The following is a 26252-nucleotide window of genomic DNA, read 5'->3' as shown; positions in this document are numbered from 1 at the left end:
CGGGCGTGGAGAGATATCAGGGAAACAGGTGCTGTGCTTTCCCAAGGCAGAGAGAGAGAGAGAGAGAGAGAGAGAGAGAGAGAGCTGTGCGCATGAGTCACATGTGTGTAGAGCAAGTCTAGGGATCATGCATGCATATGCGCCACCATAATTCATGCATTATGCATCCAAAAGTCATGTGCTCCAGTGAGTGATCAGATAATAGGCTAGAGGTATTTTGTGTGTCTCACTCTTGTGTTGCACTGTTCTGTGCATACTGTGTCATTGCTGTGAAAAGTTGAAACTTGCGCTGCTTATAGATAGTGGTTACTGCCCTGCCGTCTCCATCCGCAATGGGGCCCATCATTGCGGGTCTCCATCCTTTGCAGGCGTAGGCAACCTCCCGCTTTCTTTGTGAGCCAGCTGCTGCTGCGAGGCTGAGCTGCTCCTGCAGCAGCGATGAGCTTTCACGGTGAAAAGGTAGATAAAGAAAGACAAGAGAGAGAGAGAGAGAGAGAGAGAGAGAGAGAAGGTTGACGTGTTTGTAGAGTACACTGGTCACGAGAGCCAGGAAGAGAGAGAAACTCACTCACTCATTCATCATTCCATGTATCATATGGGCTAGAAGATTTCAAAGATCCGCCCCACCCCCACACACACACACACACACACACGAGAGAGAGAGAGAGAGAGATGGAGACCGACGACGACAGCACGACCGGCTGGCCCGCTCTGAAAAGCTTGAGAAAACTCACGCACGCAGGCTTTATTTCTTACGAGTCGCTCTCTCTCTCTCTCTCTCACACACTCACACAACCCATTCAACCAGCTGTTATAATGAACAGACGCTGCTCCCCTGAAAGATGAAGTTGAAGGGGAGCGCGGGTAGATAGGACCACCGCTTTGAAAGCATCTCTTTGCTTCGCAATTCTAGTCCTCCAACGTAGATAGGCTGGGCTTTGGAGATGGCAGGCACGCTACCACAAAGCAGAGAATTTGGCCAAGTATCCTCCTCGACCCGAACTTTGAAATCCTGTGGGGCGCGGCGTCGCTAGAAAAAGAGACGCTTTTCGAGACTACAATCTTTACAGAGCGCTCCATAGCGTTCTTGATCGCGGCCTATATGTGAATGTGCGAAAAAGGAGGAGAGAGGAGAGCCGTGGAGAGAGAAAGGCATGTTCCCTCTCCTTCATCATTTCTTTTGATTGACCCATTTCCAAGCTCTCACTGAGTCCCTCCCAACGCCCCTCTTTCATGTTTTGACAGTACATTGTGGGAGAAGTTACTCAAGCTTCAAAGGACTGGCTTCAAAAGTTCAGTGACTTGTGCCATAAGAAGGTGCTTGTGCTCCCCACTTTCTCAACTCGCCACTTCCGTATTCAAGTGTGCCAGGAACACCCCCATCTCTCTCTCTCTCTCTCTCTCTCTCTCGTCGTCCGCACCCCCTTCATTCCCCTCTTTCTCTCTCTCGTTTGTCCGGCCTCGCCTATCATCACCATTTCATGTGGCAGGCAGTCCTCTCATGATTCACACATATAGCCTTACTAAATTTAGCGGGGATCGTAGCATGCAAGTGCAAGCCCTGCTCCTCTCAGCGATTCTCCCAACTGTGCAACTTTTAACGACCCGCCCCACCTCACCTCTCCCCCTCTCTCTCTCTCTCTCTCTCTCTCTCTGTCTCTCTAGTCTTTGACAGACAGCCAAGAGATTGTACACTGCGGCGATCGAGCTCCAGCAAACCCATGGGGTATACTCTGCCCCCAAAGTTGAAAAATAATAATAAACAATTGGGCATCTCATCTTTCTGAGCTAGTACTACCCAGCTGCATAATACTGCCTTGAAGCTTCTTCACAGGTTTGGTGGGTCTCTCCTCGGACGCAAGTTGGCAGGGAGTACAACGAGCCGCCATTCGAGTTGGTGCTACTCACGCATACAGTTGTAGTACTGTGGGCATGCTTACCGGGTGCTTGCACATCAGCTCGCCAGCCCTAAAATTAGATGCTGCCCATGAAAAGTGAATGTGGGAGGACCTGCGTAAGGCTAGCAGGGAGAGTATATGCTTGAATTGAGGAGGCCGATGGGATGATACCTTCTGCCAACTCCACGGGAGACCTCTCAGCTTGGCACACGGACAGTTGGGCGGACCACGCGGGGGCAGCAGCTGCCGTAGAAACTGCGTACAATAGTAGCGTGACTAGTTCAAGCGCTGCCCCTGCAGCCGACCACTCTCGCTACCTCGCGCTCCACAGACATCAAATCCTCGACTGGGAGAACGCCATGCTCCTTGCCTCTCACCACTCCAACGCCACCAATGATCACTCTGTCTATGACCACGTCGCCCCCGACTACACCAAAGCCGCTGGCATCTCCCCCATGCACGCTGATGCCCTCTCATCTCTCTCCCATTCTCGCCACTACGAGGAACTCCTTTCAGCTCACATGGCCTCCTCTGCAAACTCTGCCAGCTTCAACAATAACAATGCTTGGGGGCTCTTGAACAATGTCTGCTCTCGAAGTGCAGGGAATACTCTCCAGCAAGAGGCTTCTCTGTTGCAAACTGCTGGAGCTCAATATAGCGGCTACGATCAGAGCCAGCTCACCGTTTCTGACGGACTCGGGGGGTATGCAGGGGGCCTAGGGACAGGAGCAGCAGCTGGTTTGTATGCCGACTCATTAAGATCAAGCAGCAGCAATAGTGTTGGGCTGAATAGCTTCGATCAAAGGAGGCTGGACGATATCATGAAAAGAGAGTTGTACACGACCCATGACTTCAATAGCAGGCTGGGGCTCAATCTGGGAGGGCGGACCTATTTCTCAGCGGACGACTTTGCGTTTGGGCGATGGGGAAAGCGGCTGAGGCCCAATTCACCAGGGTGCATGATGCAGCCGGCGCCGCTGTGCCAGGCGGAGGGCTGCAAGGCGGATTTGAGCATGGCCAAGCATTATCATCGCCGTCACAAGGTGTGCGAGTATCACTCCAAGGCAGCGACAGTGCACATTGGGGACCAGACGCAACGCTTCTGTCAGCAATGCAGTAGGTACGATTCATGTCTCTGGACATCATCTTAGCCCTAACTCTTAACCCATGGACCGTCATCGCAAGCTTCATTCAACACGCATAGCTCGACCTAGGGTTTTAGTTTTTTTATCTATGATCTCAGCCTGGGCTGCCTTCTACGCGGTAGTTCATGCACCAATTCAGCTGGGGATTATCAATATGCAAGAAAATTGTACATTGTGTAAACGTGGAGGTATATGGCAATAAGACGTGGCGGGGTGTATGGATGCAGGTTTCACGTGCTGGATGAGTTCGATGATGGGAAACGGAGCTGCAGGAAGCGATTGGCGGACCACAACAGACGGAGGCGCAAGCCACAACCCACTCCTGCAAACGCTGCGGCGGAAGCCACTACCACAGAAGCTGGAGGGGACAACAGCACTGATCAGCAAACAAATAAGGAACCATCGCAGGACGCCACCACAGGCAGTGACAGCCATCAAACCGGTACACCCCCCCCCCCCCCCCCCCCCCCCCCCCCTTTCTCTCTTTCCTCACTCGTACACTAATCAATTATTAGGATCCAGCTTAGTGATCCTTTATGCGCCTCTCCACGCCTTGCCTTGAATTGCCAACCTTGCTGTGATTGCACCTGTAGTCTTGTGACAGTGACCTGAATGGTCTTACAAACTTGCACTGCAAGCTGTTGACTAGACACTGCGAAGTGGACCACTTTCAGTTTACATTGACCAATGACTGGCGAGGAATAAGTGCTGCGTGTCCGAAAGCCTCACCAATTCCATATAAAAATGTATCACTTTACTCTACTGTCGTGCCCCCGCGATCGCTGCTGGTATTGCTAGATTATATTCAGCCTTGAGTCCTACTGTCCAAGACTCCTTTCTTTCCGGGGGATAAAAGTTTCATAAACATCATATCGAGTCGGGTCCAGCGAGAACTCCAATGCTTCATTGGCCACAGCGCCGTGTGCTTTGCCTGCAACCGCAATGACGTGCATGCAGTATTTGGAGTAGCACCACCTGGTATTGATTAAATATGGTGGTTTCATTGGCACGACTCTAAACAAGAAGCTGACACCGTTTACTCCACTAGTCAAAATTACCGTATGCAGTCGAGTACAGCTCTCGAGCTTCCGTAGGCGGACAGTGATTTCACTGCGGTATCCAAAGCACCTCATCACTCAGCGAATATAGCTCAGTTGATAGGGTTTGGGATGAGTAACAGGCGCCTTCCTCAGTGATTTATCGCCTTCCCTTTTGATCAGTTGTAGGTTATAGTGGTAGGAGGTCGAGGGATTGAATCATGATGGTCATCCTCCCTCACTCTTACTCATTCTGTGCGTTTAAGCTGAACCATACGTAAGTTGATAAGCTTCAGGTCTAGCCTCCCTTGAGAGGGGATCACCTCTTCAAGAAAAATGCTGAGATTGTTGTAAAAAAGAGCTTCGGCTAGCTACTTCTTACGAGAAGACTTAGAAATATTCTCATGTAGGAAAACGAAGTCTTTTTCAATGTTTTTCATACAATGCATAACATCATGAACTTTTGCTCGAGAGGCACCACATACCTAGCTAGGTATGCGGTGCCTCCCTCGCAGAAACTCAAGATGTTGAGGTAAGTCACAATGTGGGAATTATTGTGAGAATTTGTGTAAAACTCCTTGTGTTACCAGCAAGAAGTAAATGTACAAAAAAGTAAATATACCTTCACTTATTACACATCTAGCAAACACACGTGTAGTAGAACTATGCATTGCTTATGATCCCCACCATGCGTTATCTTCAAACAACATCTATAGTGGTGAATAGAGGCATACTCATCAATTGCTTTGTGAATAACTATGTCTCGCCCATGGTTCAAATTGCACTAATTTTCTCCTAGATGAAGATATGAAAGTGTCCTTTCGTCACTACGCAAATTTTGGCATAGTTGCATGAGTCACGTCTACTTTCACACTTCTCAAAATTCCTCTATTATGTGATAGTATCAAAGTTTTCGAAGAATGGCATATAAGAGTTTCACTCTATACATAGCATTCATATCCATTATTAGTTGGATATGCTATATTTGGTATCACTAACAAGTACTTTCCATGCACATTGAAAATCAAAATATGTATGTCAATATTTGTAAGAAAGCTACTTTTGATATCTACTTGTACTTTTATTTTAGTAGATACAAGAAAAATCAGTGAAAACTACAATTCTACTATTAGAAAATAATGAAGTAGAGATATACCATATACCTAAGAGCACTACCACATGATGAGTTTGCAAACTTACCCTCTCAAAAAAGGGAACGAATGAGGGGATATCCGAGATGTGGTGAGTTTGGAAATCTTCTACAAACTGGCAAAAGTTATCATCATTTTTACAATAAAAGAGTGTTTGCTAGTGCAAAGCACTGAACTACACTTTCTTTACCTAATTTTGGGCAACGAGTCAAGGCTTTTGTATTAAAAACCCTCATAGAAATAACGATCACTATAGATTTTTGTTTAGGTGTAGTGGGTACCTTTGACAAGTAGAATTTGTACCTCTTTTAAAATATTAAGAGAAAAATCTTTATTTTCAATTTCAAACGCAAAACCTTTTATGACAACCTTTCTCTTGTAAGAAATTGTCTTAATGAATTTTTTTAGCACGTTTTCTTAATTAAACGAAGTCTACAAAATGATATTTCCATAGCTCCATCGCATGTATGGTTTTCATTGAACTACTCCTTATGAAAACACATTCTCGATTTTGATCTACATATTATTTTTTTCTACAAATTATAAACTTCTTTCTAATGATATAAATTTGTTTATTCAATTCAAACACATACCTCTACGATCTGATGTATAGTATGCAAATCATAATGCCACAATATATTCTACATCAAATATATGCGACGATAGTTTTCAATAGACAAATTACACAAGAAGCTACACAATGACTCCATTAAGATAGCCGTTGAGATACCATGTATAATGACAGAGGTGGGAGTGCCAAGTTGATCTCACAAATATGTCAGACAAGGGGAGGATAGAAATCCTAAATAATAGTAATTCTTCTTCTTGAGGAGAAAATTGACCTCTAATATCCCCTCTAAATATTCCCCAAGTCAAATAGTATCTAATAATTTCATGCCTTATAAACCACCCATAACTCTTATAAATTGTGTCAAGTATCCTTGAATTAGATATAAACCATGTAGCTTGAAAGCAACACTAAACAGAGAAATCTTGTGATAGAACCTAGTGCACTAAGGTGAATCAACGTTAGTGCCATGCATTAGGCATGATGATCACTCATTTAGTTAGTAATTAAAACCAATAGACAAACAAACATGCAAATTGAAATTGGATCATTGATCATCAACTTGAATATAAAGGGAGGCTTATATAGCTTTGGAAAGTGGTAGAGAGTGATGCAATACATGATGCATGTAGCACAAGTGAGCCTCTTTAATGTTTGAAATGCATGAATGGAGAAAAAGAGGAGAGTGAATGTGAGGCTTATCCAATGGGCCCCATGCCCTATGGCTCTTGTGTCCCCCATGCCCTATGGCTCTTGTGTCATGTGTCATGCTCATTGGTCATGTCATGGAGAGAGTAGAGGAGATACCCATGGCTAGAGTTATCCCTACAACTTGTACACATTATACTTATATCGCGATGAATCCACATGTCTCGTGTAGAGTCTACCCATGACTCACTAGACATGCGATGTGCTCTACGTACTCTTTCTACACCTACTATCTAAGCTTCATTATTATACTTCTACAATTATTTAGCTATATCTACAATTGCTCTATATATAGCCCTTAGGTATCCTCTATATACATGCATTTAGTACTAGTATTCGATGCAATAGTATTTGATGCACTTTTAGGGTTACACTTTGTGTATTGTGTACTTACACCATTTCTCAACATGATATGAGAGAATTTGTTATTTTTCTTGCACTTTGGGACTCTCATTTCGCGGGAGCTATTGATCTTTATCTATACTTGGTTTACATACAGCCCCTAGGTACCCTCTATATATGCTTTTGTTCATTTTGTGTGCAATTCAAATAGCATCGATGGCCAATTGACCATTCATGACCTATGATGTCGTGTTGTTCCGCTTCCATGATGGAAAAAAATATTCAAGGATAAAGAGTAGGTTTTTATGAAGTGTATATGCTCGTTGTGCAGCGATGGGTACGATGATATGCCAATGTAAATGTGAATGTATGGATTTTGGGACCAGTAATAAGTGAGTTTTTGAAACTTGTAATCCGGCATGCTTAGAAGTTGTCAAAGTTCAAGTTGATGAGTTTATATTGTAGCGCTCAAAGTGCTCTCCACGCACGTCTCTCGGGGAGGTCACCTAATAAAAATATAACCTATCACGTGAGTTCAACAAAAGGGTATTTAAAGTTATTAAACTTATAGAAATATATATACAGAAGGGAATTATTTTTTTAAATTTGAAAAAAACTTACAAATTTTAAAAGAAAAGGGTACATTATATTCCTAACAAAATTCACAGATTGGGGTTTTACAAACATGTCTTGAACGCACGTGATATTGTGGTTTTACACATAGTGAACCCCACGAGGCATGTCTTTATGGCTTGTTGATCCAAGTCTAGACAGAGACTCAGACAGAAAAGTGATGGGTACTTAAAATTTTACGGAATTCGGCTCTATAAATTTAGGGTTGGCTTCAAGATGCATGTCAAGTGACCAATTTTATTTTTCTAGAGATTTGGATGGCAGCTACCAATGAAAACTTTGAGGTGTGCTTTATTGTGTTTAAAACGGGTTCTATTGGGTCAAGATATACTCTATGCAATCATTTTTCGATGGTATTTTGTTGGTTTGGGTGTTAATGGATTAAAAAGAACAAACAATTTAAGGATGGACTTTGCTCTCAATTAACGGGTGAAGTTTGGTATTATGGTGAAGGTCAAAATGATTAGGTGTGATCGAGATTTACTCAGCTCTCTTTGAATGTAGTCAGGGGGCGGAAATTATGGCCAAAATAATACTTGTGTATGCTTGTCATTGAAGTTTTCTTGCACCTCAAAGGAGAGGACACATATGTGCATGCCACATGGCGGTAATTATCCCATACAGAATGTTAAGAGGGATATTTTGGCACTATTTATAAGAGTTGGGTATACCATTAGCCATCCAACAGGTGGAGAGAGATCTCCCTTTTCATGAGTTATGGAGCGTTGGGGCTTACATGAGGGAGGTCAATTGGAATTACCTACATGAGAATAGCCCCAAAAATGGGCTACCAAGTCTACCACCGTCGACAATGTTGGCTCTGTCATGCACAGCCAGCCACGTCTGTCGATATTGTGTGTAGTGCTTAGCCACGTTAGGAGCCCTTGAAGGGGTTTTCATACCGTTGTGATGACCCTTACGGAGTTGTCATGATGATGTGTTGCAATTTGTGTATTGTGTCCTTACACTGTTTCCCAATTACATGAGAGGAAGCTTTCTTTTTCTACATAAAAACAAGGCGTTTTAAGACCCTTGTTTGAGAGAAACTATTGAGTTATATCTTTATTTCCTCTACATATAGCCCCTAGGTTCCCTCTATACATGTTTTGGTTCATTTTGTGTGCAATTCAAATGACACCAATGGCCAATTGACCATTCATGACCTACGATGTCATGTCGTTTCACTTGTAAGATGGGGAAAAGGATTAAAGGATGTAGAGTATGCCTATAAGAAGTGTATATGTTCTTTGTGCAGTGGTGCAGTATGATTATACCAATGTAAATGTGAATGTATGGATTTTGGAACCACTGAGTGAATTTTTGAGCCGTGTCACAGCTGAGATGCTTAGAAGTTGATAAAGTGCAACTTGACAAGTTTGTTCTATAGTTCTCAAAGTGCTCTCCAAGTCTGTTGTTATGGCTCGTTGATCTGAGTTTGGACAAAAAAATTATGGGCACTCTAAGACTCTATGGAGGGTTGAGTCTGCAAATTTTTGGGTCATCTTTGAGATGCATGCCAGGTGATGGGTTTCTATTTGCCAGATTTTTGGATGATGCAAACTTTGAGGTGTGGTTTACTATGTTCTATATGGATTTTATTCGATCGAGATATGCTCAATGCGATCCTTTTTGGATGGGACTTTGTAGGTTTGGGTGTTAATGGATAATAAAATACAATTGATTTAAGGATGGACTTTTCCCTCAATTAACGGATCAAATCTAGTGTCATGGTGAAGGTCGGGATGCTCGGGGTTCGATTGGGACTAACTGGGGTCACTTTGGTGCTCGAGGGGTTCACTGTGTGTAAAAATACCATATCACGTGCGTTCAAGACATGTTTGTAAAACCCTTTATTTGTGAATTTTGTTAAGAATATAATGTACCCTTTTCTTTTAAAATCTGTAAGTTTTTTTCAAATTTGAAAAAATAATGCCCTTTTGTATATATATTTATGTAAGTTTCAAGAACTTTAAATACCCTTCTGTTGAACTCACGTGATAGGTTACATTTTTATTAGGTGACCTCCCTAGGCTTTGGTGGATGTAGCCCGAATGCAATTAGTGGAAGTTATGTCCAAAACGACGCTTTTGTATTCTTGTTGAAGAAATTTTCTTGAACCTCAACGGAGAAGATACTTATGTGGATGCCACATGGCAGTAATTGCCCCATATGCAATGTTAACAGAGAAGTTTTTTCACTGTATATATAAGAGTTGGGTATACCATTTGGCATTCCAAAGGTGGAGAGAGCTCTCCCCTTCACAAGATATGGCAGGTTGGCCTTTGACCAAGGCTAAGCGCTACTCATAGATGTCGATCAATGAGTCTGGCCGTGCGTGATAGAGCTCTCACTACTGGTGGTGAAGACATAATGGCACACTTATGGGGCTATTCCCACAAGGGTGAAACCCATTGGGCCTCCCTTATGTAAGCAAGATTAGGCCTCATTTGTAATTTTTTTACCATGCGTCCGTTTTGGACAAGAGAGAGGAAGTCAAAGTCCTTATAGGCCCCTTTGAGAGTCCAAAATTTTCCTAATGGTCCTTCTTAAGGGATTTCAAGACCATGATTGGGGTTGGACTTTCGTTTAGCCTCTAACACCAAGCTCTAGAGTCAAGCTCAAGCTCAAGCATCCTATGCTCAACGTTTTAAAAGACAAGTAACACTATGCATCTCTCTCTCTCTCTCTCTCTCTCTCTCTCCACATTGTAATGCTTCCCTCTCTTCATGATTGGGGACCTTTTGCTTTTTCATCATAATTTGTACATGCGTAGTATTATGAGAGGGTGAAATATAGTTCAATATTTGTATGGCATTGCTCTAAGCTCCACACCTTGAGTTTCACTTTGCTCATCATCCACTTCTACCAATTGGATAGCAAATTATTTTCATGAGATGCAACCCCAAAGATAGTTACAAGGTGTGTTTTCAAAAGTGTCTTTCTTGAAGCAGTCAAAGGACTTTGCCAAAGAGCAAGAGAGTGTACTGGCCACCACCCAATTTTGACGACTCTGTTAGGGAGGAAGAAGCAACTACTCGTTTCTCTTTCCTCTAATTCATCCATTCAACAAAGAAGAAAGAGATAAGCATTGGTGCTCCACAAGAACCCACTCTTGTTTGAGCTTTGCATGGTGTCGCTTACACTATCTTTTTTGAAATAAAGACATACAAGTGGAGATATAGATTATATACATCATTTTTGAAAGCAATCTCTTTCCATAAGATCCAAAGTGATTCGTGACTATTGGTACAATTGGTCCATGTGAGAGGTGGCATGGAGTCACCGACGTCAAAGTGGACCACAAGGGGCTTGATGAGGAGAGGGAGAGAACCAATAATCTCTCTACCCATGTCGGTTGGGAAAATCATGATGAATATGACCGAGGATGGGTGAAGTGATTGCAAGAAGAGAAGCATTATGAATTGTTTGTCGTACCCTCCTACAACATCATACCTCTTGCAAAACCTTTGATGCTTGGAAGAAGCCACCCATTGGTAGTTTGGTCACTTGCATGTGCTTGGTTACTTGGCTTATGCATTGGTGCATGAACAACAATATAGAAATTGGATGATAAGGTTGTGAAACGTACTTTTGATGGTTACAGTCTAGAAAGGAAAGGTTCCATGTTGTCTCATCCACAAACAAAAGTGTATATATCTTGATTATTTGAAATGTTGCTTTTGCGGAAGATGCATTTTACCCCTTGTTACCATGTAGCAAGGAGACAAATATGAGCTCACAAAATGTATAGGATACGTTGTTGCCTCTGTTTAATAATGGGAGTATGGTACTTGTGTCCTATGAGACACCAATATGCAACCTATGTAGGTTTCAAATGATGCCACACATCCGTTGTTTTCTAATGCAAATTTACAAGATGTAATTGGTGAGGGTAGCTAAAAATGAGCAAGCAAGAGGTATGCCAAGTTGCTCAGTGAAAACTTTTCATAATAATTAATTAGTTACATTTTCGTTTAGTTGTACTCGTTTAGTGTCTCAACATACCTCTTTTTCAGCAAAATGTTACGTTTTGGTTGTGTCTAGTATATGTGATGTAGAAAAACCGATGTCATTTGATGAAGCACTAAATTCAAAACATTGGTTGGCTACAATGCACTTTGAGTAGGATGTTATTCTGAAGAATAGCACTCCCGGCAAAAAGACCAATGGTATGTTAAGTGGATTTGAAAGTTAAAACGTAAGCTTGATGGTAGTCTCAATCACTATAAGACTAGGCAGGCTTGATGCAAAAGGGTATGTTGAAGAAAAGCTTGGGAAGAAAAGGGCATAATATTCATCTTGATAATACTTTTGCTTCAACTTTTTGTATGAGTGCCTTTCATAGTATTTGTGCATTGGAAGCTCATAATGGTCAGAATGTACATCAGTTGGATATAAAGACTTCGTTATTAAATGGGGATTTGTATGAGAAATTTTATGTATTGATGTGTAGGCTTAAGAAGGCTTTGCGTAGAGTTGCTTCCTAAAGGTATGGGTCCATTTGTGGAGGAGTCCACTTTGAAAATGTGTCCTGCCATGAAGTGAATGTCTAAAAATGAGGGAGCCACTCAAAAGAGGTTGTATATCTTGACATCTAAAAAAAATCCAAATCTAAAATAACACTTTAAGAATAATAATTAATGTGATTCTAAACTAGCTAAGCTTCACCTACCCAACAATAAATTGATTGTAACTTTTGTTATAGCTCTTTGTTTCTACTTAGCTTGGATTGTATGCTTCTTTTGATCTTTCTCACAACCCAAAAAACATTGCAAATATAATACTTGAAAATATAATACTATTTTAATTAAATTTTAGATGATAACACTTTCATTTGGAGGGCACGTATCAAGGTCCACAAATGAATGTTAGATCCAAAAACAAAAGGGACTCAAGTATGGATTCATTTTTCCCACATCAAGAGGGTGACACTTGTTTCTAGCTTCAAGCATTAACTTATCTTGGCAGAGAAGCAAACAAGATAAGTAATGTGAAGCCAATTAGAGCTAACAAAGCAAGGAGTCATCATTTTGAGCAAGATGTACTAGTCTTGTGCTTGATAAGGTATTATACAAGATTTTCTCAACACAAGGACATAGTGGAATGCTTTAGTGGAGGAAGAATTGAATTGTGATATAGATGGCTAGAACTACGGAAAAGATAAGTGTGGAGATGGACTAATAGACCAAGAAAAGCATCTCTCTATTTGAAAGGACATATAGAATATAGATAGGATGCGAGCTATGGGGGATCCTTGCAAAGCGTGGGTAACTGTTACGAGGTACCCCCTCCTTCCTCCACCAACTACACCTCAATAAGGTGCTATTAGACTCCATTCAATTCTTTCGAATTTAACAAATTACCCCCTTCCATGTGGGGGGTACCTTATTATGGTATGGATAGAGAGTGGTTAATGAAGGAGCCATATTTGTAGACTTTTAATTGAGATCAAAATCCACTTGAATAACATGCATGACCAAAACATCCGTTAGAGACCTAGGAATGCTAAATTGATCTAGAGATGGTCTGTTTAATCTAGTGGAGAGCTACAAGTACAAGCGAAAACATATTTTGTGCTCCTTTTCCATGGCCTTAAAAGAAAAAGCCAAAATAATTGTAGGAATTTTATGTGTGTGTGTGTGTGTGTGTGAGAGAGAGAGAGAGAGAGAGAGAGAGAGAGAGAGTTTACAAAACCACTCCCCCGCACGCTTTGCCAGCAATTAAAGCAATTAAGGTGTCCCACTTGAGTGGAAGGCAGTTCATATGTTGTGGCTGAGTTTGCACCCTTGCATCCCTAGAGTTTTGACAGTTACTTAATACGCAAAACTTTGTATCGATGTATGCGCATGTGTGTGTGGTATGGGTGTGAGAGAGTATATTAGTACATAGTTCTACACCCACTATTGGGCATTCACAACGTTAGTGGAGATGTTGTAGTATTTAGTCAATACTATCCATGACGGAGCTAATGGTTATATTCAATTGTGGATGACTACTATGAGTCTATACCTTGCACTTTCCTTCAGAGGTGAATTTGGGCACATCTTGGATTCCTCTCGAGGTATATATAGTCAATCACATGAGATGTCAAAGAAGGCTTGGTTCGGATGGCATCACCAGGAATTTAATATTCACGTGATCATGTGAAATTTCTTTTGATCACAATGTTTATTATCATATTCACATAATCACAATTAATGTGATCACCAAAACGATGATCACCAAAGCATGGACCTCCTATGTCAAAGAAGGCTTGGTTCGGATGGCATCACCAAGAATTTAATATTCACGTGATTATGTGAAATTTCTTTTGATCACAATGTTTATTATCATATTCACATAATCACAATTAAATGTGATCACCAAAGCATGGACCTCCTTTATCTTGTCCTTAGCTTTGTACTTGAACCCACGACTGGGAGTTGAACTTTGGTCTTTAGATAGCTGAAGATTTTATCATTTGAACTACTATGCTACAATCCCAATGAATTATTGTGCTTAAACACACCCTTTTCATGTAGAAGATGAGAAGGGAAAAGTGAGAGTTGCAAGTAGGATTCTAATAAAAGAGCCCCACAAATAGATAATTAGTGCAAATGTAGTGCTTAAAATAGAAACCTTAGCATGCATTTTCATTGTCAAGGATTTGAGAAAGCTAGCCTAAGTAAAACCTTAACCTTATATGGTATCAACCAAAAACCTGCAGAACCAATTTAAATATCAGTTTCCATCAAAGTACGCCTTTTTTTAGAGATGTGCACATGAAGTTTTGGACAAATTCTTACAATATTTCCCACATTGTGACTTACCTCAACATCATGAGCTTCTGTGAGGGAGGCGCTGCATACCTAGCTAGGTACGATTGGGAGCAGCCGGCCTGGTGGGGGGGCCGGTGGTCCCCTGCCCCCAATCGTACCTAGCTAGGTATGCGGTGCCTCTCGAGCAGAAGCTCATGATGTTATGCATTGTATGAAAAACACTGAGAAAGACTCTGTTTTCCTACATGAGAAAATTTCTAAATCTTCTTGTGGTGGTTAGTAGTGGTATGAGTAATTTTTGTATTTGTTTGAGAGGCATATCGTACATTACATTTTATATCCCCCCCCCCGGGCAACCAACACCGTCTCTCCTGCAAATACATTGTTATAAAGGAAGAGAAAAACAGAGCACTGAAAAATGAAAATTTCCTGAAGCCTATCTGATATTTAAATTCTCTGCGTTTGAGTACACTTCGGGAATGCAGGGTTCCAGAGAAGGATGCTTCAAGAAATTCACTTTTCCAGAAGCATCCTTCTCTGGAACGCTGCATCCACAATTGGAACACAAATATTCAAAATCTAACCGTCTTGTTAGAGGGAAATAATGTGACAACTATGGGGATTGCAGCCAAAGGAGCTTTATGTAGCAAATCTGTGTTGTCTATGTTTTCAGGTACACAATCTCGTAAAGGCTCCCCTTTGCCAGGGGCTGAAGATCAACCAAAACCTGCAGCAGCCTCAGAAATGGCCAACCATAGCGAAGCAAGCAGCGGCAATAAGAGTGTAAATGAGCAAGAAAAACTCCAAAAACGGGAGCAAAGCAAAGCCGCCACCACCGCCTCTACGAAGGGCCCGCTCAGCGTGAGTGGCAATCATCACCGAATGGATGTCGCCATTGCAAGCCCCAAAACAAGCAATTTAGCTGCCACTCTCTCTTTGGGAGGAGCCACAGACATTATGGATGTCAAGCCCGCAAGCCATATGATGCCAGCAAACCTTATTGATGCTCATGATGGAAGCCCATTTGAGGATTCCCTGAGGACTAGCAGCAAGCATGCAGTCGTGATGCCTTGGTTGCAGGGGTCCAAAAAGCACCACAACATGCAAGGGCTACCTTTTGATGAGAACACGAGAACTGTTGCTAATGAAGGCAGTGACCGTCCCCAGTATGCGAGGTTCAAAACAGCACCTTCAGTGGATTTCAAAGAGAGTAATAATACTCGAGGCAGCTGGGTGACAAAGGGCTTGGCTGGGGCGACAGCAGACAGCGATACGGATGCATTGCTCCTGAATCCCAGATATGCTGGCGGATCAAAGTCTGGGGGCAGCGAAGCAGGTGGGCATGAGCTTCTCCGTCTTCTCGGTGATGAAAGGGATCTGCTGAGCAACAATAAACATGTGGCTATGCAAGCAAACACAGGAAGCAGCATAGGAACCCTAGCATTTTTGGACCAATCGCTTGACCAGTCGGCGTTTGCGAGATCGGATCAGCACCGCATGCTTCACTTCTCAAATCTTCAAGGTTCGGATGCGGAGCAGCAAGCGGCCATGACTCTGAATCATGGGTTGTCATCGAGTCTCACATTTGGCGGTCACAACCACATGCTTTAGAAGGATTGAGGATGTCTGCAGGTATGTTCTGTACATGCTGAAGCCTGGATGTTTGTGCATACCATATTTTGCTAAAGCATTGATGTACGTACTTACCAGTGCATTCTTTCTGAGAGTCGCAGGAGGAGGAAAAGGTCCCTGGGAGGAGCCGCACCAATCTCTAATTCCGCCGTCGCTCTGTCGATTCAGTCGCTACGTCATTTCTTCCTTGTGTTCATGGGAACTGCATAATAGCCTCAACAAAGAAAAGATGGCTTGCCGCTTGCGATTTCTCGTTTTGTCTCCTGTAAACCACCCCCTTCTTGCAATCTCACATTTTTTCTTATTTACAGACCCCCCTGGTTACATCTGTGAGAGAGAGAGAGAGAGAGAGAGGAGGATAACTTTTAACATGGTAGGTATAACCCAAAGAGACCTCAAAACTCCAACGATCTATTCAACTACTCTTGATTGGTTGAGAATATGTGTGTGTGTGTGAGAGTGAGAGTGAGAGTGAGAGTGAGAGTGAGAGTGAGAGAGAGAGAGAGGGGGAGGGAGGTGACTCAATGGATTATATATATCGTGTGCGTTCAAGGACTATTTAAAGAACCCATCAACCGTGAACTTTTTATCAATAAAAGGGGTATTTTCTTATTCAATTTGTAACCTTTTTTCAAGATCATTTTTCAAGACCCTTTTGTATGTGAAATGCATGAAAACATAGAATAAAAGAATTTCTGCTATTGAACCCATGTGAGAATTTTTTTTATTGTGGTGTCTCCCCTCTCCGGCCAGCACCGTGCAAGGTATTAGCATACATATCACCCATGCATCTACCCCATTATTTAGTAATTAACCATGATTTTGTAAAGTAAATTGGACTCTCAACCCTTAATTAAGAGGTACTCTTTTCAAGTTCTAATTGCAAAGTCTTTTAGTTCATTTCAACACTTGTGTACTCTTTTTTCCATCCTCCCTCTATGTTTGGTAGATTGGTGAGTCTCCCCTAATTCTCAACAAGTAGCATCGGACCACATGGTAGGAGATCTATTTCAAAGAGTTTCCAAGCTTAAAGAACCTTAATTTAAGTCCTTTAGATCATGCATTTACACTAAACTTTAACTAGTCTTGATTGGTGGGCCTTTCTATACAATGTTGTAGCAATGAATGATTATGGTATCAATTATTTAGGATTAAAGTAAAGATGCACAAGGTGCATTCAGTATTGTAATGCAATACATACATTGACTAGCAACCATATGCAAAGAAATGAGGACATATATAGTACGATAATTATTTAGGACTAAAGTAAAATTGCTATAATGCCTTGGGAACTGTCATGTTCGAATCCTCCACCCAACCTCCCTTTTATAGCCTCTTGGCCCTAGGATCCCTTCTCCATTGGGCAGCCGCAAGTCCTTGACCTCCAGGGTGTCCCTTGGCCTGACATTACTCCCCCCTTGGAGAAACGTCTTGTCCTGAAAACACAAGTGGTAGTATCTTCGTAAGAACACCGATGTTTTCCTTATTGGCATCCCATACGCGAGCCAATTGTCCATATGATACTTGGTGTAGTGAGGAGGTTCAATGAGACCAAGAGCAATATCTTGATTTTCAACATTGTTGTCCTTTTGCAACCACTTGTATCTAAATGGTAACTCAATGTATAACTCACCTCAGTACTTTAAAGGAGTAACCGCCACTAAAAGGTGTCGAAAGAAATAATCAGTTTTCAGACTTTCTGAAGATACTGGAAAAATGCAAGAAAACCTTGGCGCAACTTGCCATGAAGTTGTGTGCCAGATTTCCAATTTACGCGAGTATCTTGGAAAGCTCATAGCTACTGAGGGACAGAATAGGGAGTGTCCTCATGTTAGACTTCTGAACGTTTTGCAATACACAGAACTACATGTTCACCCCTAATGAAGGTTACCTGTCAACATACTTTGTCAGGATACCTATTAAGTCCTTGACTTATGAAACTATTGAAACGGTATTAAACCCCACCACAACAGGCGTTCAAAATTGAAAACCATAACAGACACCCATCCTGAGCCGTTACCTTGTATGGTAGAGTGTATACTCTTAAGAAATCTGCAGCACAGATTGCACTTGCATTGCAAAAATATGTAGAAAGAATAAAGTCCATGAATTTGCATGCCGCTCCAAATAAATCATTGTTAAACACTAGGGCCCATAACACCTAGTGTGCATGCATTTAACACAAACGTATCCAAGCCGCAATTTCATTACAATACTTTCCACGGTACATACGGGAAAGCCTGGCAACAAAAGTTGGACCATAACAGAATGTGACAACCCAGTCACACCTAGGTACCAACCATGAGACATTCTCATGAGCGTAGCATACTTGGCTATATGTAGAAACGACCCTCCGTTAAGGTGGTTTCATATCACTTGTAATCGGAACAAGTCTGTACTTAGTACCCGATAATTTTTAGCCACAAAAATTGTTCTTGATACGGTGTGCTCCAAATGGTCTAATAAACGGATGCGACCAGCATGTAGGGACGTCGTCGCGACACATCATTAGGAATTAGGTGCCAGTGTCAGTCCCAAAGACTTATATTCTCCACATGTGGAATATGTCTCAAATAAGGATGCCTATAAAAAGAACATCCTTTAAGTACGAGATGTACTTGTGTGGAGGTAACTACAAACACTCTGCGACGCAAGTGAGAGGGACCCTCATTATCATTGCTCCACACTGGCTAAACCGAACGCCTTGAGCTGCTAGACCATGTTGTAACCCATGTGAGAACATGTGCCAAATCGAACCCAACAAGTGGGTTCATAACATCATAATGTATAGTGGACACTACGGCCCAAAATACTTTGTTCCGACATTCCCTTGGCATGGCTCTGAAACATTCAAGCATATTTATACGATTGAAGAAAACCAAGCAAAGCATACTAAAAAATGGAATAACACCAAATCAATAGATGCGTACCTGGAGATGTGAACTTAATGTTCACTTATCCGTATTCAAATGCAGAGGAGCACATCGCCCACCTGTGAAAAAACCAAGCAACACTGTAGTGGAAACCTTAGGTGTTGCCTTTGCAATCCAAACCCGTTGGTTATAATCTACGTAGTCAAACCCCTTGGTAAGACCCTTTGTAGAAACTGCGTCACCTAGCATAACCAACTTAGTCAATCGTGTACCGAATGAGAGGAATCAACTTGAAAAGTTAAATTTGTCCGCTACCGCATGGTAGATTGCGGAATTCTTTCCTTGAAAGTATAACGGGAATAGATCCAACTATTATCCTCAATGCCTATGGGATGATGGAGTAAACACCCGCTGGGTCTTACCCCAAAATTGTGCTTCCATAGACATTCGTAGTGTTATAGAGAGAGCAGGATATCAACATAAGTGAAATGCCTACCTCTTATGGACAGCCATGCTATCTCAACTGATTGCTGCATCTATACTCCATGGTAGAGATCTGTTGATGGGAGTTTAAGGCTATCAAAAACTCAACTCGAGCGTCGCACTGAAAACATGTAGTGCAAAATGACACTCTAAACATCCGGAATGACAAGACTCTTGCTTGTCCATTAATGTCAATGTGTACTCCACTAGGTAGAGCTATTCGATCTTGAGAACAATCACCCAAGGAACACCAACAATTGGGTCTTACCCTAGATTTAATAATGGCTCTTAGCCAATGTGTGTGGTTCATAGCCCTCATGGCAATTAACGTTCAATCGTCGAGCCGATGAAGACTAATTTGGATAGCATCTTGCCCAATTTCTAACTGAGAGTTGGAGTATCTTGGCTCAGACTGACTCGCCAACGAAATATGTATCAAAAGCTTTTTATAAAATTTTCATTATTCTTCAAGATAGAGAACGAGAAAAACACAAACACATCTTGACCTACCTACCCTGCAAGGGCCGTGATTGTATGAGAATGAGTTAGCATTGGCATTTTGCCTGTAAATGAAGTCCAAATTTTAGGTTCCTTTTAGTGTTGTTGTGTGTTGACAGCAACCACAAGCATGTTAAACAATCCATAACTTATCTTGTCCTTGACAAAGTGTCTGGTGTTATAGCTAGCATGCCGTGCATACAAAATTTTAAGCCCTTGGCAAGAGTGATGGCCTCAAACGTGAGAACCAAAATCATCGGTGCCTTGCACAATCTAACCTGGTAACGATTCTGTGAGGTGATATTCCCTATTTTGCTAGTTTTTTCAAACTTGTGTGCCACTGCCCTTGATGCCAAGTCATTGGGCAGTATCTTGGCACAAGGGAGAAGCCTTGCTTCATGTAAAACTGTCAAAGCACTTTGCTTTGCACAAAAGAAATAGTTTCCAATCAAAGATGTAAACATGGAAAAATAAGAAGAACATATAATTGGCTAACCTGGTCGTTGTTAGTTGGCCAGAGAATCTGTGGAAGAAAACTCACTTATAAATGGCTCATAGCCATATCTGATGCATGAGTGGGAGTTGTCGTATGTACATATACGTCCCTTGGATCATATACACCTGCCTATCACGTAATGAAAAAAAGTATAGGGGACACACTCATCCTAGGTGTACTGTACTAGGTCTAGAGGGACCAAGCTTCCCAAAGGTTTTGTGCGTAAGCACCCTGTTGACATGGAAACTGTGACAAAAATGCACCCATCTACTCGAGTGACGTGCCAATCACAGTGACTTAAAAATTAAAGCTAAATCCTCAATTATATCATCCTTCGACTGTGCACTTTGGTCATGAAGCTCTTCGACCTCAACGTCCAATCCTTCAAACATTTGTTTGCTCTGTGGAGCAACTTGAACAACAAAGATCCAACACGGTGTAGACAAATCTTCTTTATCCTTTTCATCCCATAGTGGATCTATTGTGAACACAGCTTGTTCACAATGCTATGAAAGTACGAATGTATTCCGACCATCTATCCACACCTTCCTAGAGTTCACTTGAATTAGTCCACTCTTATCTTTGCGCACAGTTGCATTATGACTACTAGTAATAACTTTGAAGAACTTGACATCAAAGATAAAAATATCAAATTTCCTAAAGCTAATCTTCAAGATGTCTTGGATGTAGCCCGAGTCTTCGAGATGTTCGGACATGCATGATTGCCTAAGTAACTCAAGCCTGAAAACTGTAACAATAAAATAAATGCATTGACATGGGCATATATTGCATATACGTGAGGTTTTCAAATATACTTACCTAAACACTCGCCGAAGCCTGGCTAATCATGCATGGTCCACATGAGAATGCCTTGCACATGGGAATTCTTCATTCGATCGGTTGGGACATGTCAACCACATTGATTCATGTCCGAAAGATTTAGAGCTCTTTTATAAGCGGTGTCAAATAGACGTCCATGTTCTTTGTCTTGTACTTTCCTGGGACAATCAGTGACAACAACAGATGACCCTTCTTGATAGCTAACCATGGTGGAAGATTATAATTAACCAAGTAAATAGGCCATGTGCTCCATGAAGGACTCCGTAATCCAATTGGGTTGGTTCACTTTATCCATTGCCATACCAAAACGGATACAACAAGGCTCATTCTTGAATGTAGGCCATTTTTCTTCTATGTGCTTCTATGCACAAGAGTCAGTAGACACCCGTATCACATCATCTGTGGATCTACTATTCGTATCCTATGTCATCAAAGAGGCTATAGAATTGCACATGAACATACTCTTTATTCTTGGAATGATAGGAAAGTGTCAAAGAATCTTTAAAGGGACAAATTTTCCTTGTATGTCCTCTCTATACCTGTTTGATCCACATTTGGGACATTGTTTTAAATTTTCATATTCATTGCAAAAGAGTGTACAATCATTAGGATATGCATGTATTTTATGATAATCCATGCCCAAATTACTAAGAAGCTTTTTAGCGGCCGGACGGGTAGGGGCATGTGATTGCCTTTCGATAAAATTTTCTCATTGAGCAACCAATCAATACATAGACAAGTTAACACAACGATCATATTATTGAACTTTATTTTGGGTTGATGCTTAGTATACACTATGGCTGCCTAAAATCTCTATGACACTCGTGTCAGACCACCCATAAACAGATAGCAGATTAAGCATTACCAAAACGATACGGAGAACTCAAATTTTTGCACCATTGTAAAGCGCCATACATATAATACATCGTCTCACCTTCTTTATGGTTGGTCTCATGCCATAAGTATGGATGGGATGAGTGAGGTTGATTTGTATTATTTCCTTGAATGTTTTTGCCACCTTGGTGTTCAATGATGGGGGTCCATGTCAAAGAACACATCCAATATTTATTCCATGTCAACTTCTTGGAATATGGCATAGAGTATTGATGGGGTAGACACTATTGGTGGCTGTTCGTTTGATGTTTGCCTTCTATGTTATGAAGTTGGAGCAATACCTATTTTTGAGGATTAACGGACCATGAGATCGATAATACAGATCTTGTGGTTTCTCTATAGGAAAAAGACCGTTATTGTGTATGTGCTGATCATAGATTTTTCATTTTCAAAAAATATGATGCTTGCATCGCGCACATGGACACACCATCATATCGTCCATAATTAATCTACCAATGATGCAACAAATTAATAAATGACTCTTGTTATAAACCTTAACACAAAATTCTCTATTTTAGAACACTCTACTTTAAAACACACCAAGCTTCTATTTAAAGTAGCATCTCTTTAGAGGAGTTATCCCTAAGCCGACCAAGAAATGCTGAACGCTGCATTTTCTCAAGTTCGCTTGCGTTTTTTTTGAAGTCCTAAGCAGACCAGGGAATGGCCGAGTTGCCTTGCATTTTTGACATCCGTTTGAGTTTCTAAAGTCCGTTTGCATTTTTGAGTTTGTGTTTTATTTACCATTTTCCGCTAGCGCTATCTACCTCACATTATCTATCCATGTCCAATCCCCGTACACCTCAGTTTAGAGGTGCACAAAGATCAAGACCATTGGGTAATACATTTTTCTTTATTGGTTAATCACTATATTCGAAGTACACATCCAAGTCTACATGACAATGTATGTAGATCCAATAAAAACACTAATCTAATAGAAACCTAAAATTCATAGCCCAAATCTAAAGCTGCTAGCCCTAAGTGGTTGACCCTAAGTAGCCTAAAACAACCAAGTTGCGAAGTACCAACACCTAAGCGGCACATCCTAGCTGGCTCTAACCGTAAGAGGATATCCCTAAGTAGCTAACCCTAAGCGGATTGAAACAACCAGATTGTAAAGACCTAACACCTAAGCCAGTAGCCCTAAGCCTTGAACCCTAAGCGAATTAAAATATCCCAACCGCTTACGCTCTACATACCCAAAGCGGATTAATTTACTAAAATGGCTAAAGTAATACAACACTAAGCTGATTGAGAGTGGCCAAACCTAAAGCCGCTAACTTTAGGTGGTTGGTCCTAAGCAGCCTGAAACAACCAAATTTCCATGCCCGAAATGGATTATTGAAATGTCTAAAGTAATGTGATACTAATATCAGCTGATTTAGAGTGTCTAGCCCTAAGAGGCCTGAAATCAAAGAGGTAACACCTAAGTGGCTAAACCTAAGCAGACTGAAACATCTCAACCACTTATCCTAAGATGCGTACCTTAAGCCGATTACTTAAATTGACAGGTTTAATACGATCCACAATTTTTGAAGACCGTTTGTGTTCTAAAGTCTATTTGCGTTATTGAAGTCCGTTTGTCATAGTATGTTTTCATTATTGAAGCTCGTTTGCATTTCTAAAGTGCACAAGCCGTTTTTGGAGTCCACTTGTGTTTTTTCTATCCTAACTGCCCAGACACAGCCACAACCTAGCAACCAAACCATAAGCGTCTTCTTACGAACAAACATTGATGGTGACAACCATTTGCCACTAGCTCTAACTACCTCACATTCTCTAGCCATGTCTGATACTCGTACACCTTGGTCTAGAGATGCACAAAGATCAAGACCTTCGGGTAATAGTTTTGTCTTTATTGATCAATGGCTATATTTGAGGGTGCAATATAAGTACACCCATGTCTACATGACAATGCATGTAGATCCAATACAAACCTTAATATTGTAACAACTGATGAAACCTAGAATTCCAAGCCGCCTAAAACAACCAAATTGCAAAGAACTAGGGATTTCGTTCACGTCTTCATGTGAAGTGTGAAATGGTAATAACTCATGTTCTTAACACCCCACGGGAGTGTTAATAACATCAAATTCATATTGACATGTTGAAATCGGGTGTTCATGTTTGCCCGATGAGACGTTTGATTTACTCGGTGGGCCCCATTCATATCTAGATGGTCTCAAAATTCTTTCCAAATTTTTAGAGAGGCACCCATTTTGGAGGGGCCTATATAAACAATGGCCATCCTCTCAGACACCCCTTTTGGCACACTCTCTAGAGTCCTCACTAGAGCTAAAACTTGAGGTTGATCCTTGAGCTTTATCAAGTGCATTTTTTTTTCTATAAAAATGCCAACCTAGGTTGCAATTATACGCCCGTATTAAAAAATTATGCGTAGTAAAATGCTATTATATGACAAAATCTCGAATAATCACCGAATAGCCGTATTTTTTACTTTCTATCAAAAAAATTGCTTATATAAAGATAGTCGCCGATTTTGATCGAAACTAGTGACTGCATGCTGCCTTGCTAGGATTTGAGAGACCGCCCAATTGGAGAGCTAAAATATATTTACCGACGGATAGAGACTATTGAGGTATAGTTTTTCACTTGTTTATGTGTGCTAACTTGTTTTTCTCTGTTGTGTTAGACTCGTGTGGTGTAGCAATTTTTCTCTCACCACCGAGTTGGCTTGTAGGTTATAGGCAACTTCCTGGTGTGTAGCCATCCGGCTCACTCCAGAAGTGAGTAGAATGTAGTCACTTTTTTTGTGATGTGCAACCACATGGCTCACTGCAGGGAAGGGTTCTAGGAAAGAATTAGATTCTCACTCTTGTGGTGTAGTAGTATATCTCTCACCATAGAGTTGAGTTAGAATTTAGTGGTCGACTCATGGAGTGCAGTAGGCATGATGCTACCTATAGGTTTCTCAATTTTAGATCAGGTCACATCATCGTTTGTATCGCATAGAAATGCAAGATTTTTGCTCGTCAAATAGAGAGTGGAGAGATGCATAGTTCATGCCCTCTTCATCTCTGTGTGACACAATGTTTACTCTTGTGCTTCAAATTCCAAAGACACGTTATTGTTCATCACTAGATGACTTGGTGTTGTCTTGGATGTAGATGCATATGATATTGCTAAGTTGTCCGTTGATGTTTGTGTTGTGAGTTTCACACATTTTATCAGAGATTAGATTAAGTCATATCATCGTTCTCACTACATGGAAATATGAGGGTTACGTTTGTCTGCCTAAGAGTAGAGAGATGCATACCTATACCCTCTTCATCTTAGCATGGCATGCCTTGCCCTCGTACTTTCTAATCCGTAGATATACCACTGATCACTAGATGACTTGGTGTGTTCTTGGATGTAAACACGTATGATGTTTGGCCTTAATCTGAGATTGTTAAACTGTCCGTTGATGGTTGTGTTGTGCTTTCCATACACTTCATCAGGGATTATATTGATTAAACTATCAATTAACATTACAACAATTTCCAAGACTTGTGTTGAGCGTACCTCACACAAACTGGGTTCACATGTAGCTCCCATCATTTATGTGTACTTTGTAATGCAAATAACATGGTCTAGTTCTTGTGATGAGCGTCCCTCAAACTCTTGGCCTATTCATCTCTCTCTCACTCTATCTATCTCTCTTTCTCTCTCTTTGTGTGTGCTTTGTTATTTCTTAAATTTTCAATCATTTATTGTATAGTGTATGGGTTGCAATCATAATATACCACTGTTTGCTATAAATTATGTCATTTGTTTATGGTTTAGGGTGATGATACATTTTTGATAGTTTTCCCTCTCATCTTATAACATTTATGTTTTAAAATTATATATACTACATATATGGCAGACACCAAGCTGCCAAGACATCAACGAAAGTTTTCCTTGCAATTATAGTACGTCACTTTCATCATATGTCAGAGCACATTATATCTCACATATATGGCAGACACCAAGCTGCCAAAACATCAACGAAAGTTTGCCTTGCAATTATGGTACGTCACTTTCATCACATGTAAGAGCCTTTGCTTCCTCGTTGCATAAACCCTTATGCTGTAAAGCATTACTACCAATTCACAGAGACCATAGCGAAGTCTGCATTTGCGCATCTCCAGCTCTTATTTACGCCCACTGATTTTGACATATGTCTAATGACATTGGGTTCATTATTGAACATGGTCAAGTAGTCTATTGGACAGGTCACAAAGATTTTTCAGGATCTAAAAAGTCCCGAATTCATTACTTTGCCAAGCATAGCTACTCGCATACAACGTGTGG

The 26252-nt window shown here is 41.2% G+C and overlaps 2 protein-coding genes across 3 annotated transcripts; both read left to right on the top strand.

Moving 5' to 3' along the window:
* Window positions 1-560: 560 nt before the first annotated feature.
* LOC147462603 (uncharacterized) lies at window positions 561-1998 on the top strand. The gene is made up of 4 exons (XM_086484502.1): window positions 561-1152; window positions 1246-1317; window positions 1680-1726; window positions 1835-1998. The coding sequence occupies exons 1-4, from the start codon at window positions 1109-1111 to the stop codon at window positions 1996-1998; spliced, it is 327 nt and encodes a 108-aa protein (XP_086340628.1). The 5' UTR covers window positions 561-1108.
* Window positions 1669-16176, top strand: LOC147462602 (uncharacterized). Of its 2 annotated transcripts, none has more exons than XM_086484495.1 (4): window positions 1669-3018; window positions 3271-3485; window positions 14914-15872; window positions 15974-16176. In XM_086484495.1, exons 1-3 carry the CDS (start codon window positions 2063-2065, stop codon window positions 15849-15851), a joined length of 2109 nt encoding a protein of 702 aa, XP_086340621.1. In that variant the 5' UTR covers window positions 1669-2062; the 3' UTR covers window positions 15852-15872; window positions 15974-16176. The 2 variants fall into 2 exon arrangements, with proteins under 2 accessions (XP_086340621.1, XP_086340625.1); XM_086484499.1 differs by having other exon boundaries at window positions 15951-16176.
* Window positions 16177-26252: the final 10076 nt, after the last annotated feature.

Source organism: Adiantum capillus-veneris, chromosome 2 (genome assembly GCF_014529385.1).
Source record: "Adiantum capillus-veneris isolate H3 chromosome 2, ASM1452938v2, whole genome shotgun sequence".
Lineage (NCBI taxonomy): Eukaryota > Viridiplantae > Streptophyta > Polypodiopsida > Polypodiales > Pteridaceae > Adiantum > Adiantum capillus-veneris.
The sequence above is the reverse complement of the archived record's forward strand: the minus strand, read 5'-3'. Positions and strand labels throughout refer to the sequence as shown.

Bases quoted from the DNA above. Each gene is read 5' to 3' on its own strand.
- LOC147462602 (XM_086484495.1), top strand. From the start codon at position 2,063: ATGATACCTTCTGCCAACTCCACGGGAGACCTCTCAGCTTGGCACACG. The intron at 3,019-3,270 runs GTACGATTCATG...GTATGGATGCAG, and splicing joins TTCTGTCAGCAATGCAGTAG to GTTTCACGTGCTGGATGAGT. The intron at 3,486-14,913 runs GTACACCCCCCC...CTATGTTTTCAG, and splicing joins CAGTGACAGCCATCAAACCG to GTACACAATCTCGTAAAGGC.
- LOC147462603 (XM_086484502.1), top strand. From the start codon at position 1,109: ATGTGCGAAAAAGGAGGAGAGAGGAGAGCCGTGGAGAGAGAAAG. The intron at 1,153-1,245 runs GCATGTTCCCTC...ATGTTTTGACAG, and splicing joins AGAGCCGTGGAGAGAGAAAG to TACATTGTGGGAGAAGTTAC. The intron at 1,727-1,834 runs GTATACTCTGCC...GCTTCTTCACAG, and splicing joins AGCTCCAGCAAACCCATGGG to GTTTGGTGGGTCTCTCCTCG.